Source organism: Aspergillus piperis (genome assembly GCF_003184755.1).
Source record: "Aspergillus piperis CBS 112811 unplaced genomic scaffold BO85scaffold_6, whole genome shotgun sequence".
Classification (NCBI taxonomy): Eukaryota; Fungi; Ascomycota; class Eurotiomycetes; order Eurotiales; family Aspergillaceae; genus Aspergillus; species Aspergillus piperis.
Genome location: NW_020291596.1, coordinates 787,476 through 804,271, shown reverse-complemented (window position 1 = coordinate 804,271; position 16,796 = coordinate 787,476). Strand labels below are relative to the sequence as shown.

At 48.2% G+C, this 16,796-nt stretch overlaps 6 protein-coding genes across 6 annotated transcripts; 2 read left to right on the top strand and 4 right to left on the bottom strand.

Annotated features, from left to right (window-relative positions):
- Nucleotides 1–226: 226 nt before the first annotated feature.
- On the bottom strand, nucleotides 227–1,624 carry BO85DRAFT_369307 (amino acid transporter; the record flags this gene model as incomplete). The annotated part of the gene is made up of 4 exons (XM_025655913.1): nucleotides 227–646; nucleotides 696–1,087; nucleotides 1,140–1,331; nucleotides 1,390–1,624. The coding sequence occupies 4 exons, from the start codon at nucleotides 1,622–1,624 to the stop codon at nucleotides 227–229; spliced, it is 1,239 nt and encodes a 412-aa protein (XP_025517037.1).
- Nucleotides 1,625–3,367: 1,743 nt separating this feature from the next.
- Nucleotides 3,368–4,796, top strand: BO85DRAFT_368778 (uncharacterized protein; the record flags this gene model as incomplete). The annotated part of the gene is made up of 3 exons (XM_025655882.1): nucleotides 3,368–3,486; nucleotides 4,487–4,608; nucleotides 4,678–4,796. The coding sequence occupies 3 exons, from the start codon at nucleotides 3,368–3,370 to the stop codon at nucleotides 4,794–4,796; spliced, it is 360 nt and encodes a 119-aa protein (XP_025517036.1).
- Nucleotides 4,797–5,412: 616 nt separating this feature from the next.
- Nucleotides 5,413–7,139, bottom strand: BO85DRAFT_511710 (prolyl-tRNA synthetase; the record flags this gene model as incomplete). Its single annotated transcript, XM_025664621.1, has 2 exons — nucleotides 5,413–6,667; nucleotides 6,727–7,139. The coding sequence occupies 2 exons, from the start codon at nucleotides 7,137–7,139 to the stop codon at nucleotides 5,413–5,415; spliced, it is 1,668 nt and encodes a 555-aa protein (XP_025517035.1).
- A 215-nt stretch (nucleotides 7,140–7,354) lies between these two features.
- Nucleotides 7,355–8,561, bottom strand: BO85DRAFT_368702 (mitochondrial carrier protein; the record flags this gene model as incomplete). The annotated part of the gene is made up of 6 exons (XM_025655878.1): nucleotides 7,355–7,385; nucleotides 7,462–8,093; nucleotides 8,158–8,193; nucleotides 8,247–8,344; nucleotides 8,392–8,403; nucleotides 8,456–8,561. 6 exons carry the CDS (start codon nucleotides 8,559–8,561, stop codon nucleotides 7,355–7,357), a joined length of 915 nt encoding a protein of 304 aa, XP_025517034.1.
- Nucleotides 8,562–8,818: 257 nt separating this feature from the next.
- BO85DRAFT_467825 (L-glutamate gamma-semialdehyde dehydrogenase) lies at nucleotides 8,819–10,706 on the top strand (the record flags this gene model as incomplete). The annotated part of the gene is made up of 4 exons (XM_025662217.1): nucleotides 8,819–8,941; nucleotides 9,000–9,107; nucleotides 9,162–9,526; nucleotides 9,587–10,706. The coding sequence occupies 4 exons, from the start codon at nucleotides 8,819–8,821 to the stop codon at nucleotides 10,704–10,706; spliced, it is 1,716 nt and encodes a 571-aa protein (XP_025517033.1).
- Nucleotides 10,707–10,806: 100 nt separating this feature from the next.
- BO85DRAFT_476777 (uncharacterized protein) lies at nucleotides 10,807–15,514 on the bottom strand. The gene is made up of 12 exons (XM_025662798.1): nucleotides 14,871–15,514; nucleotides 14,005–14,814; nucleotides 13,572–13,583; nucleotides 13,384–13,503; nucleotides 13,267–13,331; nucleotides 13,022–13,198; nucleotides 12,419–12,966; nucleotides 12,241–12,365; nucleotides 12,035–12,183; nucleotides 11,803–11,978; nucleotides 11,567–11,750; nucleotides 10,807–11,505 (listed from the first exon to the last, which is right to left on the bottom strand). The coding sequence occupies exons 1-12, from the start codon at nucleotides 15,491–15,493 to the stop codon at nucleotides 10,922–10,924; spliced, it is 3,573 nt and encodes a 1,190-aa protein (XP_025517032.1). The 5' UTR covers nucleotides 15,494–15,514; the 3' UTR covers nucleotides 10,807–10,921.
- Nucleotides 15,515–16,796: the final 1,282 nt, after the last annotated feature.

Below are 16,796 nucleotides of genomic sequence, written 5' to 3'. Positions count from 1 at the left end.
CCGTCTTTGGTCAAAACTGGGACTAAGGCTCTGTGCGGAAAGGCCATTCAATATTAATTGCACCCAATGTCACAGTCACCAGGCCTTTTGCGCTCATACAGTCAACAATTAATTCTGGGGAGGCCCAGTACGTGATACAGGAGACCTGCCTCAGATCATTTCGTACTCATGATTCTCACTATAACAATCCCGAAGATAGGCACGCAAAGGGTTGAATCGATCTCGCTCAGGAACTTGAGTTGTCCGCGCAGCTCCACGCAGACGTGCCACCAGATTCACGGTAAGACTTGACAATGGCGAGAATGCAGCTATAGGTTCCACCAATCATTAGGTACGTGCCGGCGAGTATGGTAAAGACACTCCATAACGAACCGATCAACCAGCGCCGATTGTGGTCTCTCGTACTGGAAGACCAGTTGTCGAACAACCACATCATTCCCATGGTCTGGCTGGTCAAAAAAGTCCCGGATAGGGCACCTACAAGGGACACTAAATCATCAAACACCGGGACACTACTGGCGATGATATAAGCCACTATGGTGATAGTGAGGGTTGACCCAATCCATGTGATCCAGTGGATCAGAGTGTTGGCAGTGAGATGTGGTGACCCTCGCAGAATGCGGACAAAGACGTACTTGGCGGGGAGCTTGGAGAGTGTCAGCGAACACCCGTTATGATCAAAGAGGTATACCCACGTGTGTCCACAATATGGCGGTCACAAACAGTCCAGGCAGAGCCACACCATACGAAACCTTCTTTATGGTCGGCCCGGCTGAGCCCAATGCTGGCGAGGTAACATAGGTGCCACAGTAATAGTAGATTATGACGCCAATAGTAATATATGTCACGGATACAAGGGTCTGGCATGTAACGAGGGCCTTCGTATACTGGCGCGGGTCATGCATCTCGGAGACAATGGGGAAGAAGGCCGGGGTACCTGCATACGCAAATATGATAGTTGAAATAGCCTTCTGCGCTTCGGCAAAAGATGGGCGATTGAAGAGCTTATAGTCTGACTGCCAAGCTCCTTGCTTGGGGGCTGCTTCGGGCCGGTCCTGTACGCCGACAGCAATCGTGACGATGAAAGCTGTCTCAAAAGTCAGAGAAATCAGATGATATGCCCTTAATAAAAGACATACCAGATATAATAATGCTTGCTGCACCAGCCCACGCAAGAGGACTAATGCGGCTAAGGGTCCGGATGCTCGCAAAGGCAAAGGTCACAAGAGCTGCGATAACTACAAAGATCGCAGTGCAGATGGCATTATTCGATAGTGCATTGAATGCAATGGAGATACTAAGCATGGCTGAACCCGAGATAAAAGTAAAGACTGATGGGAAGTATTAGTAACGCATTGACGAAGGATAGGTAAGCTGGGACAGACATACAAAGACAAAGGGCTACAGCAAAGATTTCACGGCCAATGGGGCCAAAAAGCATTTCACCAACATCGTCAATACCGTAGACATGACGGTGACGCATCTTGAAGACGCCGACAATGTAGTCCGACCAGGTAGCGATACCACCAATTACAAGCAACAGCATAACGCCAGGGATCAATCCCACCGAGCTCATAACGGATGGAATTCCCAGAACACCAAGGCCGATCTGGGCTTTGGTCATCAGAACTGCAGTCCCTATCCATCCTAACTGGAGTTAAATCAGCGACTATCCTTGTAAGCTGGGGTAAAATGCGAACATTACGGTAGTTGGGCCCATTGTCACCCATGTCACCAAATACAGCATCATCATCACCGTGACCATGTTTTCCTGCATCAAATACCTCTCCTATTTGTGGAGGCAGATGGTCAATCTCAGGGTTATTACTAGTTTGCTTTGACTTTAACATGGTCAAAAAGGTTCAATGGAAGTATGCTGGCAGTATATTTTGAGTCGATGAATAGACTGGACCAGTCCCGTAATATCGTGCGCCTTATAAATATCCAACTCTTTCCCGCAGGCTTAGTGAAGTTACTAGACCATTTCCCCGCACCAGATGACGAAGATAAGCCGGTAGCGTATCAGAAATGGGGAGAAAGCTGTCAGAAAAGGTCCCGGCCTAGATCCGGGCAAGGAATTGCATGTTTCACTGGTGCGGACCCAGACCGAAATGATCACGCGTCGAGTATTATCATCGCCGAGATCGTCAGAGACAGGCGATGAGCTGGGCCATCAGGTTGCTGTGGGTTGGTGCGTCAAGAAATCTAGAGAGGCAAACCGCGTAGGTGCCAGATCAGATATTAGTCAAGTACTATGCTTCCAACAAGCGTTCCTTTAGATACTTCAAGTGATGTGTGAACATATGACAAGGGCCGCAAAACGGAGTTGCGCATTGGAACACTGCACGGGCCCAGGAAAATCACTTCCTGTAGGATTGCGTTGCAAACGTCACGATCGTGACCAAATGCAGCACTCAATATGCAGTAGGCCTCGAAAGGGTAGAGTCAACCACGATACCAAGCAATTCCGAGGCTTACGAACAACCAAAGGTACTAGAGAACTCCGATAAGAAAGCAAACCCACATCCTGCATGTACAGGCCTTTGGTGTTACCAGCCCCCTGCGTTTCAAGCTATGACGACTATATACTCATCACGTATGACCGTCCGGAACGGCAGAGCGAGCACTGAGGCCTTTCCCAATGCAGCTGTCCTGCTGATTTATCCTCTTGAGCGAGTTTTAGACATATCTTATACATACCGCTTCTGCCACCTTCATACTCACCTGTCTGAAAGGGACTTGTCCAACATACTCCAACTTACCGTACTTCTCAGAATTACAATCTATATCACCAAGGATTTCTGCAACAGGCACCCTTCCCCGTTGGGGATGGCACCCTAGGCACTCCCCTAGGCACTCTACATCTACATCCTTAGATTGCATGTGATTAGATCAGCTCAAGCATTATCATACACACGAAGATTAACACACGTTTGTTCTCTTTCTATGACGTTAGATTTGGCTCCTGCGCCCGATAGATTCAAGCGCCTGACGCTCTAGCAAGAGCGAATGGTGCAATTCCTATACCTTGCTTTAGCAACTTCATTTCAAGGTATACCTCAAAGCCATGGGTTAGGTTCTATACGTCTATTATTCAATGAACCCAGACGCCCGAGACGTTGATGAAGCGTGCTCGAAAAGGTCTTAGTCTGTGAGTGGCTACCGACTCCTGCCCCAGTCACGGCGGCGCTCCGATATCGCTTGCTTTAGTCGGTTCGGTTCCGACTATCACAACGAAGATATCGGGGCTTGGTCCCGGCCTAAACTTATCCAATCCCTCAGTTCACTAGTATGATTTATCCAGGCAGCATAAATTGTGATACATATCATGTAGCGCGGTGATTAATTCCGGGCAGGGAAACCCGCCATGCAAATGGATGAGGAGAGCTCCAGTGGAGGAAAGTTGCCCCAGAGACTGGCTGCGGATGCCGTTGCGGCTTCGGTCGCCGCCACAGTGGTTACCCCAGTGGTCACAATCATGGACAGGTTCGTCGTAATTAAGCTTCAACAACACTGCGATTATGACACTTCCCAGAATTGTAGTGGAGAGGTCCTGTGTTAAGAGGCCCTTTTTTGTATCTGTTCGGTCACATCTGAGAGATGAATTCAGAAGACCAAGACGCTTCGTCACCTCTAAAACCTTGGATGCTATCCGCAGAAACTTTCTGTCAGCAGCCCTAACGCGGATGGCTCGTACTATACCTGCATTTGGCCTTGGTACTCTTACCAGCACTCAACCGAGAGATACTCTAAATTGTACGATAGAATACGAGACATAAGCCTGTGGCTTCCACTAGACGGAATGTCATATATGGACGAACGGTGGTGATTAAGTCTGTTTAACTGAAAATTTAGCACTGCCTGTGCCATCAATATTGGTCTTGGATGGTATCTACAATTCAACGCCCATACGCCCCATCACACAGCTATCTGCCTGAAAATGCCGATAAGTGACGGTATACGCAAATTATAGTGCTTCAAAAATTTAGAGGTAGGGGGAAAAGATTAGCCATAGAGAAAGGCCTTTAGGTAGTTTGCAATATGTTTGCGGACACCGGTTCTAGTGAGAGTAAAATAAGTGGTCGATCGTCTTCTTCCACGAATAGACTGTTCTTCCACATCAGAATTGCTGGTATTAAGTGAGCGAGCCTCGGGTGGCCGCACTACAATTCCTCATCGGACAGGAATCCGACTGAAGCTGGCGTCGTCGTGGGGAGGTCTAGCCACAACACCAGATGGCACTGCAGGGTTAGACAGCCCACTTCGCTATTCTCAATCTAGGACACTCGAGAAAGTATCCGTCAAAGGCACAATGCCAAGTCAGAAGCCAGCTCGGATGATATTTGCCCCTCGGAATGAAACCCTTTGCGAATATAGAAAGAATTGTGGGATCAGATATCCGAACTTATCGATGCGTCGGTTGGGACTGTTTAAGCCGTTGACATGCGGAGTAACTGCACCAACACTGAGATATGATAATCTATAGTCCCCGCAAACCAACATGCATATCTCGTATCTGCCCGAGCCAATGCTCGGGCCTGGTCCGCCGTATCTGTGTCGGATGTCGCAATCCGACAGCCTATCAGTACGTGGATATGAAAATTATCGGTGACACAAATGTTTACGATGATCCTTTCGGAGGCTTCCCTGGAACTAAGACTGGTTAGATTTCGGAAGATGATGTGGACGAAGTGTTTGGTGCGTATGATGAGCCATACACTCTGGATATGGTAGCTGCTATACTTGCACTTCAGGACGGTATCATTCACGCGTTGAAATACGATGGAAACATATGATTGTGATCTGGATCATATGAGTGAACAGTAATGATTGGTATACTGAAAATGATATATGAATTTGGTTGGTGTACATCTTCATCTCATCACTTAGTCATACTATGTCGATGTGAAGCTGGGTGCATTATGAAGCTGCAAGATGAGAGATTGTGCAAACATAGAGGCAGACGACACCAACATGTGTATGACATTGTGATGGTGTCAGGCACAACGGCGACCGAGCACCAGGCTGCAAGGGGAAGGCCCCGATCAGCTTGACTGAACGAGAAGCATTTTCGCATGCATGACGCTGAGGAGCCTACAATAGAGCACGCTGAAAAACATGGTAGCCGGTTAAATAGAACTACTAGGGGCTTTTCTTTTTTTCTTTTTTCAAACATAAGGTGGCAGTCGAGGCGCACCAGAACATGCACGACCGTAGAGACCTTCTCAGGGTGCCGCTTGTGGCAACATGAAGAGCATAAGGCCACAGAGAAATACGTGAGGAATGCTACTAATATATCGGTAGCCTAATACGTTCAAAGCGATCCCAGTTAAGTGATAATTGGCAGAATAGAAGAGATATACGCTTCGAATCTCTTCGCATCTAAGGGGTACCAAATTCCGGGCCCAGTCCCTAATATGACCGTCCAAACATGCACCATTTCTCAGCCATGCGGTTGCATCCATCTCGAAGGCATGGTGTATTGGTGTCCTTCAATTCACTGGGTTGCTTGAATGGGATACATAAGCTCTTTGCGCCCATACTTGGAGCCCTTGCATCGTATTCAGTGCTGGAGTCTGCAGTTCCCTCACTCAACTTCTTGATCTTATCCTCGCAATCTTCCTGCAGGCAGAAGGGGATAAGACATAGGTTTTTGTGGTTAACCGCCGGTGCAAAATCTGCCCACTTCGTGATTATTTTGAGATTATCGCGGAATTTTGCCAGCGCCCGCGCGTACATGTCAGATTGAATGTCCTTGAGCAGCTCTGCAACTCCAGCAGCGACACTGGGAGTCGGAATAGATCCCTTACCACCGCTATCACGTCGAGCAAATGAGGACAAACCGGTCTCAAGTTCCTTGGGGCCAATCTCAAGTCGAAGGGGAACTCCCTTCAGTTCCCAATGGTTGAACTTCCACCCAGGCGAATACTCTTCGCGCACATCGGTCTCCGTACGAATGCCATCATTCTGGAGGGCTTTCTGGATGTCATCAATGCACTGCAGCACGCCTTGCTTAACATCTTCGGGTGTACCGGCAGTGATGCCGACCGGCACCAAAATGACTTGCGTGGGAGCAACGCGAGGGGGGATGACCAATCCCTTATCATCACCATGAACCATGACCATGACTCCAAGTACGCGAGTAGAATACGCCCAGGAGTTTTGCCAGACGAAGGTCTTGAGTGTCCGCTCTTCTGATCCATCTTGCCAAGGGGCCTCGACCGCGATGTCGAACATTTTGCTGAAATTTTTACCAAGGCCATGAGAAGTAGCACCTTGGATTGCTCGACCAGTAGCCGGAATGTATGCTTCCACGGTCGTTGTATAGTCTGCACCCGCGAACTTTTCCTTTTCCGTTTTGCGACCAGGAACAGTAGGGATAGCCAGGAGCTCACGGTAAAGGAAACTGTAGAGATCGAGAATCTGGAGAACCTCCTGATCGGCGCTTTGTGAGGTCAGGTGAGAAGTATGGCCTTCCTGCCAGTAAAACTCCCGTGAACGTAGGAACGGCTGAGGATTCTTGAACTCCCATCGCACGACGGAGTTCCACTGATTCAAGCGTAGCGGGAGTGCACGCCAGCTCTTGATCCAGCTAGCCAGGTAGGGGTAGATGATAGTCTCCGAAGTTGGGCGAATGGCGATCTTTTTCTCAAGCTTGGTATTGCCACTACAGAGAGAGAAAGTGAGTTTGGCAGTTAGCGTATATAACGGGTTAAAATATCTTACGATTGAGTAACCCAAGCCACTTCGGCAGAAAAACCCTCAACATGATTCTGTTCCTTGTTCAACAAATCCTCTGTAACGAATAGGGGGAAAATGCAGTTGCGAACGCCCATCAGTTTGATGCGGCTGTTAAACCAGTCCTGCAGGATCTCCCAGATCTCCCAAGAGCCAGGTCTTAAGATGTAACACCCAGAGACATCGTAATAGTCAATCATCTCGCCCTTCAGAAGGACTTGCTGGTACCAGCGCGCAAAGTCCACATCTTTGGCGACGTCTATGCCACTTACAGTGGCACCTGCGGCTTTCTTCTTCTTACCCGACTTAGGCGTTGTTGGTGGGACAGCTGAAGACATGCCCGGAATAAATGCGTGACAAGGGGCACTAGCATCACAGATGACATCATCAGGGGTCTCCATTTTGCCTTTGGTGGTTCTGAAGATTGAGGATTGAGGATTGAAGCATACATAATGGCATTAAGTGGAGGGGTCGGGACTAATATACACTGCCTGGTCGTGCTTCGGCGCGTTTGAACCGAGACCAGCAGAGGTATCTTTATCGTCGCTTAATCACGTCTAATTGATTGTGGGACTACGAAGCACGCAATCTCGTACTAATCGGTAATGTTGATTGACTAGAGTAGCATTTTACGCACCAACTCGACGCTATAGACAAAGTTAATAACATAAGACATTCTTACTGGGCCCTGCCTTATTCCGGTTGTTTACGGGGGAAACTTACGTTGCAAATGTACCCGCGGACACTGGCATCGCACGCAACAAGGCCGGTCCAAGTCCCTGGAAAAGACCTCGGACGCCACCAACCACCCAAGTTTCCTTGAAAGCGTGTCCCATGCTACTGTACTTCCGATCAGAACCAAACCCATCGCTCTGCATCTTACTTTTGATCACATCTAAAGGGTGACTTAGAAGCCAAAGTGCCTCCCCAGCCAAACCACCGCAGACGGCTATTTGCCAGTTGGGTAGCTCTTCACGTTTCTTCTGCTCGTGGTGCTGAAGTATGCCCAAAAGGCCCTCGTACGCAGCGAACCAAACACCATACCCGTGGAATTCTCGGAAAAGAGTCACAACCTGGCCCCGATACAAGCCAGCGGGGCCCACAGTGCGGATGATCTTCCGAGCACAGTCCCAGGGCCCGGAGTAGAGCCGGCCAGCGCCATGGGGCTGCGTCTGGAGACGGATACGGATGTGTTCAACGGGACCGGAGATAATACTGTTTGTCACACCCGCTGCACCGCCTGCGAGATAGAACTGGGGTAACGACAAAGTGGGGTCCTTGGTGTGGTCATTGCGGAAATTATAGGATTCAATGAGTTGCCGGAATCCGTGGAATGCAGCGAATTGAATACTGACCTAGATTCCGGTAAGCACGGGCTTTTTCTAGTAAAACTGAATGGATGTGGTTGGCTGTACTCACACAAGCGCCAACACCGACAAGCGGCACCAGCGTCCCCTATTACGATGTATCAGGGTCGGGTCCTTAGCACATACGAGGTTTGATCTCACCTTGTAGAAGGAACGAGGTCCCTCTTGGATGTAGATATTTCGCGCTGCAGATAAGGCGCTACCTCCGCCCTGAGTCTGCAATCGCACCTTGACAATGTCTATCACGCGTGAGAAGGAACGATCCTGGTTCAGATATCTGACTTACCAAATGGCTGGCCTGGTAAAGAAATCAATTACAGTTCTATGCAAGTGGAAGAAGGGCAACTCACCGATCAAGACCTGAGCGACACCACCGGCTGCACCGGCTGCTAAATCCTTCACATTTTCTCTCCAATCCACTGCGGTGGTGGTCAGTTCTCTCGCGTCATAATCCATATTGCACTGTGTTGCTGAGGAAATGGAATTCTACCATCAATATGTTGCCCGGGTTCAATTAAATTCTGCTGTGAATTGCGCTCTTCTACCCCGCTGAGTGTATTAGTGGGGCCATTCGGCCCAGATCCGAAGGACTCGGTCCTATGTCCCGAGGGGTTTGATTATCGCACGAGCCTGCGCGCAACTTAAAGCTGGCTCTAATACTTAGTGTCCTAGCATTGAATCAGCATCTCGCAACTTGGATCTATTTGCATATCATGAATTTCGTGCCAAAGCGCCGCAGTGTGCCCCGTGTGTTGAGCCTTACCACGGCCGGTGGTAAGAGGTGTCTAGGGGGCTTGGCCAGCTTCAAAGTTCCTCCGATTCGAAATGAGCCTAATGTAAGGTCCAAAGTAGGGAGAATATCTGGAGTGCCCAAGAAGCTAATTTTGATGCCAGCCGTCATATGCTAAAGGGTCGAACGAGCGTGCCAGGCTCCAGGATGCACTGGACAAGCTGAAGAGCCAGGTCCCCGTTCAAGTGCCGCTTACCATTGGTTCCACGCAGGTTTGTAACCTCTATTATCGGGTTGCAAGATAGTTCAAGCTTACCCCATATCAGGTGTCTGGAAATATGGACAAGACTCAAGCAAACCCTTCTGACCATGCTTCCGTTATCGCCAATTATTCCGAGGCATCGGCCGAGCAGGTGAATCAAGCCATAGAGAGAGCTCTGGAGGCGAAGCCGGCATGGGAAAATATGGCCTTCACGAATCGAGCAGCTATCTTCCTTCGTGCGGCAGAGCTTGTTGCCACGAAGTATCGCTATGAGATCATGGCTGCCACAATGCTCGGGCAAGGTAAGAATATTTGGCAAGCGGAGATTGATGCGGCTGCTGAGACTGCCGACTTCTATCGCTTCAACGTGCACTACGCATCTGAGCTGTATAAGCAGCAAAACACCATGAATGACACAGGAATGTGGAAGTAAGTCTACCAAATACATAGCTGACTTCCACTCCCTTTGCTAATCGTATCTGCTTCCAGTCGCTTGGAATATCGTCCTCTGGAGGGCTTTGTCTATGCTATTAGTCCCTTCAATTTCACCGCCATCGGCGCCAACTTGATTGCCGCGCCCGCTATTATGGGCAATGTGGTTATCTGGAAGCCATCTGATTATGCAGTGTATTCTGGCTATCTTCAGCGAAAAATCCTGGAGGAAGCGGGCCTTCCTCCCAACGTCATTCAATTCCTTCCCGGCAACGCGAAGGTTGTGACTGACACCGTGCTGGAGAACCCGAAATTTTCGGGTCTTCATTTCACTGGCTCCACTGAGGTATTCCGTGATCTGTATGGCCAGATTGCTGATGGGGTTCGCGTGGGCCGCTACGATAACTACCCACGGATCGTCGGAGAGACTGGTGGAAAAAACTTCGGCGTTGTGCATGGAAGTGCTGATATCCGCAATGCGGTGGTTAACACAATCCGGGGTGCCTTTGAGTACCAAGGTCAGAAATGCTCTGCTACGTCCCGCCTTTACGTCGCGGAGTCGGTATGGCCGGAATTCAAAAGGCAACTTGTTTCCGAGACAGAGAAGTTGAAGATGGGCAGTCCTGAGTATTTTGATAATTTTATTGGTCCTGTCATCCACAAGCGTTCTTGGGATAAGCTGACCGGGGTTATCGATATGGCTAAGGAGGATTCTTCGGTCACCCTGTTGGCTGGCGGCGAGACTGATTGTACGAAGGGGTGGTTCGTACGTCCGACTATTTTCCAGGTGGAGGACCCGTCGCACTCTCTAATGAAGGATGAGTACTTCGGCCCTATCTTGTCTGTTTACGTCTACCCTGACAGCAAGTTCGAGGATACTCTTTCTGAGGTGGACGCGAGCACCAAGTTTGGACTGACTGGCGCCATATTCGCCAGAGATCGTTCGGCGATTGAGAATGCTGAGAAGCAGCTGCGCCACTCTGCTGGTAACTTCTATATCAATTGCAAAACGAGTGGCGCAGTTGTGGGCCACCAACCTTTCGGGGGTTCTCGTGCGAGCGGAACCAATGATAAAGCGACCAGCACCAACCTTGTTGCTCGCTTTGCGAGCATTCGCAGCATCAAGGAGGACTTTCAACTGACTGATGATGTTACCTACCCCTCTAACGAAATATAGTTGCTGTTATTCTGTGAAGATGAGTGCTAGGATTTCTACGCGGTTAGCATCTGTTTGTAAAAGTACTTGCCGATTTTAATATGTAACTTTGTGGTACATCCAGTCATATATTCATAGATTCATAGAGTGTCCATACAAATTCAAGTAAGCGGTCACGGGCTTAGTGAACAGCACGGAATTCAAGAAGCCAACAACATATAAAGCACCCGTCGCCGTCAAGTGCCCTCAGTATTGAAGACCTTTTCAATTTCAAGCCAATCCATATAATCCACCCCCGTTAACGGCATCGTTGGGTTGTGGAAGCTGGAATATATCCCTTCAGCTTCACCTGTCAAATCAAAACACCAGTCTCCCTGGATGTCAAACGCTGCACTCGAGGTTTCATCATGGTTCCAGGACTCTAGAAGCCCGCTTTCATCCGGGTAATACTGTACAGAGTCTTGAGCCATACTCGCGTACGGTAGAGCAGCTGAGGGATGCGACCCACTGCTTCTAGTGGATCCTTGCCTGGGTACCGCACGTTGGACTCTGTCTTTTACTGAACCTATCTCTCTAGTCTGAGTCCCACGAGGTGCGCCTTGGAAAACATAGTTTGGCCAGACATGGGAACATGATTGTGCAATATCATGGAATCGTTGCTCGGCTGCTAGATTCCCGGCCCGGGAGAGGAATTGTAGAACTTGGAATGCCTGATCCAACGCAGGGGGCGGTTGCTCTTTAACATTCTCTGCGAACCCGGTCATGACCAAAACAAAGGCGGCGGAAAAAGTTGCATCTAAATCAAAGAATCCATAGCGTGCTGCATACGATGTGTCATTGGACCGCTCACATGCAAATGAAGATGCAGATGCTGCACTTACGAATGATTCGTTGCTGTTGAAGACTGTATAGAATGGCCAAACTCCGCGTTGATGCCTCATAACATGTCTCACAAAGTCTGGCTAGAACTTCCGGCATTGGCTCGGGGGGCAGTGATTCTTGCTGTCTTTGAACCTCCAAACGGACCCTTCTCAAAAGTATTGGTCTAGTGCAAAGTATGATTGCCTTTGGATATGATTAGAATTTGATTATCACCGAAGAAGCGCAAAAGAATTACCTGGAACAACATGAGGTAGAGGGAAGATCCCGTGCGTGTCACTCTTCCTAGCGGATGATTGAAGTCCAAGACTAGTGAGTGAGGGAAAGATCTGCCTATATTGTACAGCTCCTGGAGTACAGCCTGGATCTTCCTCACAAGTTCTAATTGGGTGATGGAATTATTGCCATATAATGCTGGGCCCGCACTGTTAGTAACAAAGACAAAGACAAAACTTATTTAGTGTGCTTACAACACATGATCTCATCCGTTATTCGTGCAATACGGACGTTTATGATGATGGCCACGGGGGATGTAAAACCTACGGCATGCCGAGGAAACCCTGCTCGAAGTTGGCGTTCATCGGCCCCGCCCGCTAATCCAAGACCCGATGATAGGCGTCTGTACGAATTAGCCACGAGATTGCCAAGGTTTCAGATCGCGAATACTGAATTATACCTATCTAACATGTAAACTGTCCACCATAACCTAACTCTGTGGGCACTCTGTGAGGGTAGACATGTCTGTTCGTCTTCCGGCAAGTTACACCCAAGTGCAATAGCTAGCCTAAGGGCAAGACCAATCTAAACCAGATTAGCTGCATAAACGAAAGGAGAAACAATAGCAGTGATCGTACGTAGAGGTAAGCATCATGCCTTCGATCACACCATTGTAGATATGTTGCAACCAATGTGAGAATCTCCACAGCAATAACCCCTTCTTCACCAAGGCTTTGCATTGGAGGTACCCGTCTCATGGCTTCAGCAAACAAATCTGCTCCGGGTGGCTGAGATGTGGGCTGCTCAACATCCATAAGCTGCGCCATGGCCATTACCAGCAAATACTCTGTATACCAAGTCGTTTGTTTCTGGTTCTCACGGTTTTCTGGCGTTTGAAAAAGCAACACCATCGAATCGGAGAAGGAGCGAGGATCAAAAAAGTGCTGGCTCACCCCCAGGTAGTAAAGGAACTGATCCAATAAATGGTGGGATTCTTCCAGAGACGGTATCTCAGCGTCCTTAACACCCTCCACAAGATCCCGGACAGTTGCCCACCGACCCACAAGCGCATCAGGCCCACGGTGACCCTGATATCCTCCGCTCGAAACGGGTCTGTGGGGTTTCGATCTGTCAAGCAATGACCTCACCTGGGACTCAAACGCAGGCCCCGAAGTCAAATCGGTTGCTTCATGAACAGTTAATTGATAATCGACCAGGACGAGATTCGCCGCAATCCATACCGGGACTAATACCATCCACGCTTCCATCGTAAGGTAGACTCTCTGATGGGCGTTCCTCAGGGTTGTGGTTGCCCAGGGTCGTCGAGTTGTTTGGGGATGTGGGTTCGGGCTGCCCTAATGATCGGCTCGGATCTGGATCCGGGGCACTGGAAGAGGGTAGGGGAACGGTTATGTCATCTGCAAGGTTGATGAGCAAAGCTATATAGAGAGAAAGAGACTTGACCTTCAAGTATATCATCGCTCACCGCCACACAGAGTCGCAAGTCGCTCTTCATAGTCTCGAATTGTGTCCAGTAGTTGCTTTACCTGTCTGTAATGGTGGTTAGTGTTAGCCGAACTCGCATGGTCCTGGGAGCACGCACGCTTGGGAGTATCGCATGCGACCAGTATGACCGTAGATGCACTCCCAGTTACGTTTGATACACCCGTGGCAGGGTTGCTCGCCGGAACATTTCACCTTGCGTCGGCGGCATGCCTCACATCTGCGCAGAAGTCATCACACGCTCTTGCCTTAGAAGTTTGGAAACGAATGAGTAGGTAAGATACGTACGCATTTGTTGACCTGGGATTTGAAGTTACCATGATGTCTATTCATGGGCACTTTCTATCGTTCGGTTTGTCTCCCGCAGTGAAGAAGATTGTTTCGGAGGGTTCGAGCTTCGGGCCGGAGGTTCGGGTGCGGTCACCCGAAGTTGTGTGGCGCGAAGGCAGATATGTGGGGATCTCCGCAATCACAAGACAGACACCGGTAAGGGGGAGAAGAATTACAAACTAGGAGGCTAGAATTATATTTAGCGGAAATTGGCGTATCTGAAACATGATTGAGATCTTTCTTTCATCGTGAGGGGGCATGTAAATTGGAGGTGGATTGATATGAAGATTTCGTAGATGGACCTGCAGTCTACATGATTAGCTACGAATCCTCCCCCCGCAGAGACTGGGAAAGTACATGTTTCTATTCTTCTTAAGAACATTAGGCCTACATAAATCCGCGCCTCAAACGACGAAACGTCTCTCGTCGAAGTCCCAGATATTCTTCCTTGGTGCGGCCGACGGCGTCCCTATTCTCGACCGCGCGGCGCAATAGATACGATAAGCAGTCGCCAAGGCTACCCCAGCTGAGGCACTTGAACACCTCTGGAGCTACAGAACGACTCTTATCGGTGCTTTCCTTGCCAATCTGAAGGAGCTTGCAACTCACTCCGTCTGCCATTCCCAACAGCTGTCCATACTGTATTTTGGGTGGCTGAAGCCCTCCCGCAAGCTGTTCTTTGACTAAACGATCAGCCATCAGAGCGCTCTCTCTATTATGTGTAGCTAGAAACAACTCTGTGGAAGGGAAAGGAGAATTGCCACCAATTGGCCCATAGCGCTGTCGGATAATGCTGGCGGCAATGAAGTTATAGGAGTTGTCCGTTTCAGGCTTGGTATCGTTGATGAGACCCCGGGGCTCGGAGTTGATATAGGCACCGCGAACCAATTTTATACCCAAGGTAAATTTCTCCTTCTCGGCGATATCCAGATGGGCTTTCACAGTGTTGGGGGTCGACTTGAGATAAGCTTGGTAAGTATTGAAAACCACAGCTGTCCCGTTGGTATTGTATTTCCTCATCAAATCTAAGGCGACTGTATCGATTCCAGTTTGGACTGATTGTTGCTCGGCGTCAATGAAAATGCGGGCGTTTCGGTCCACGGCGCGTGTGCAAATCTGCTGTAATGCGTCCATGAGTTGGTCTGGCATAGGCGTGTTGGCGGCAAGTGCCTTCATCGCGCTTTCGCCGGCCCCAGTAAGTCTGAAAACCAACAAAATTAACATACTCATCGTTGTTGATATGAGATGGGGGCATACTTCAGCGCCAGTATATCCCCTTTACCAATCATATTGACTGTCTCAAGGACACCTTCCTTCCAGTCTTCAATACCTTGATCCTTTGCTGATTCCTCCTTGAAGCTTTGATCGCTAACAGAAGCTCCTGACTCAGACGTCGGGCCGGTCGCATCGACGACTATCTCTCGAGCGTAAGTCAGGATCACGCCCTTGAATCCCATATCCTTAATATTACTGATCGTGGATTGAACTTCGTCCCTATTCTCTCCCGCACAAAAATGGTTGTAAAAGGTCCGTTTGAGAATGCTTCGTAGGAGGGGATTCTTGTCGACGTCAACGAACGATAGTCTTGGATGCACTAATAATTGGAGCATCTTCAAGGCTGGCGTAAGTAGCCATGGACGGGAGGAGATCGTGGCTACCAAAAGCGATCTAAGTAGCATTTTGTTGGGAAGCAATGAGTGTGGTGGAAGCTCCTGTGCATGCTGAGACGGCGCGTCCAGTGTTTTGCTTTCATCCCCGATCGAGCCCACAGAAGCCGTTGACTTGGCCCGTCCGACCTTGTCGAAGTCGCATCGCACCTGTAATGGCGGCGAAGTATTGCGTGCGCCTCGCAAGAGTCTCAACGTTCTAGGGACCACCATCTTCGTTTTGCAACAACAGCCACGTCAGAGATAGTGTGCTTGGAAGCTGATGGGAAAGGGCGGATCCCAAGCAGGATTTATCAAGTGGACGTTTAAGCACTTCTTATCGATAAAGATGTCTCGCCGAAACTTGTGTAGTTTTGATAGGGTCGGATGTGAGCCGAAGGTGGATAATCAGCGGATATGTCTCCGACAGGGCGTGTTATGGCCACTTCCCTCTGTCGTCTATACTGCGTCTCCCTTTTCATTTAGAAATATGATCTCTTCATATCCAAAACAGTATACTTTGCGCTCGTAATTTTCCTGTACAATAATTCTCACTACAGTAGCTTGATCTAGCTGAGACTACTGAATGAATATTAGATCATGAAAACAATAATATCTTACTAGCTGAGAACAGGTATTTTTTTTTTAAAAAAAAAACTAAAAAAAAAATAGTATTCAGAGATATATAACTGAATTATATTATATTATTTTATTCGTTCAATTTCAATACTTATGTATAGCTTTTTACATATTGTTCTTTCTCATATCTGATATTTGTTTAGATGTACATGATAACAGATACTTGACCAGCTCTTACAAAGATGATATACTTTTTATGAAACTCAATTTTTCGTATATAATATATATGATTAAGCCTAACCCTGATTACCTGGTGGAGTACGGATGTCGGAACCATCCGGATGCATTAATAATAACAGTAGTGACTGGAGCTCAAGTAGTCGCGTTAATAGTCACCTTTTCCCAGACATCAGCCAGCTGTAGGAAGCCCGGTATAATAATTATCTATATTCCAGTCTGGTCATGTTAACCGCATATGAGCGGTAATTAACTGGCAAAAGATCTATTATAATAATTAGCCCAGTAACAAGGCTCGTGTATCTCAGAATTATTAATTCTTTAATCTGTGCCTGGAGCTATTAATACTAATATATCTTATAATATGTCAAATCCCTGGCTTGAGCCAGTATGAGTTTGTATATAACTGCAGATATCAATACCTGATTAGTACTGATGTAAAGATGATCTCTGGCCCAGTGAAGAAGCCTGGAAGTTCTGAAATATAAGCTGTAGGATTTACATGATATACTAAACTTCTAATATATCTTAATAGCTAAACAGTGGAGTGTATTATTATACAGTACATATCAGCAGGTAATTAGTGATCTATTAGTGGTAGGACGTCCCATGACTGAATAGTAGACAGAGTAGATGTACTCATGTAGTGGATAGAGTAGGTACAGTAGATATGATGAGCTTGGTGGATGTAGTGGATCACCAGTGGATCTGGAATAAAGCT

Coding starts and splice junctions, on each gene's coding strand:
- BO85DRAFT_476777 (XM_025662798.1), bottom strand. CDS start 15,493: ATGGTGGTCCCTAGAACGTTGAGACTCTTGCGAGGCGCACGCAATACT. Junction 12,366..12,418: donor GGCATGATGCTTACCTCTAC/GTACGATCACTG, acceptor AATCTGGTTTAG/ATTGGTCTTGCCCTTAGGCT. Junction 11,506..11,566: donor TCAACAGCAACGAATCATTC/GTAAGTGCAGCA, acceptor CATCGTATGCAG/CACGCTATGGATTCTTTGAT.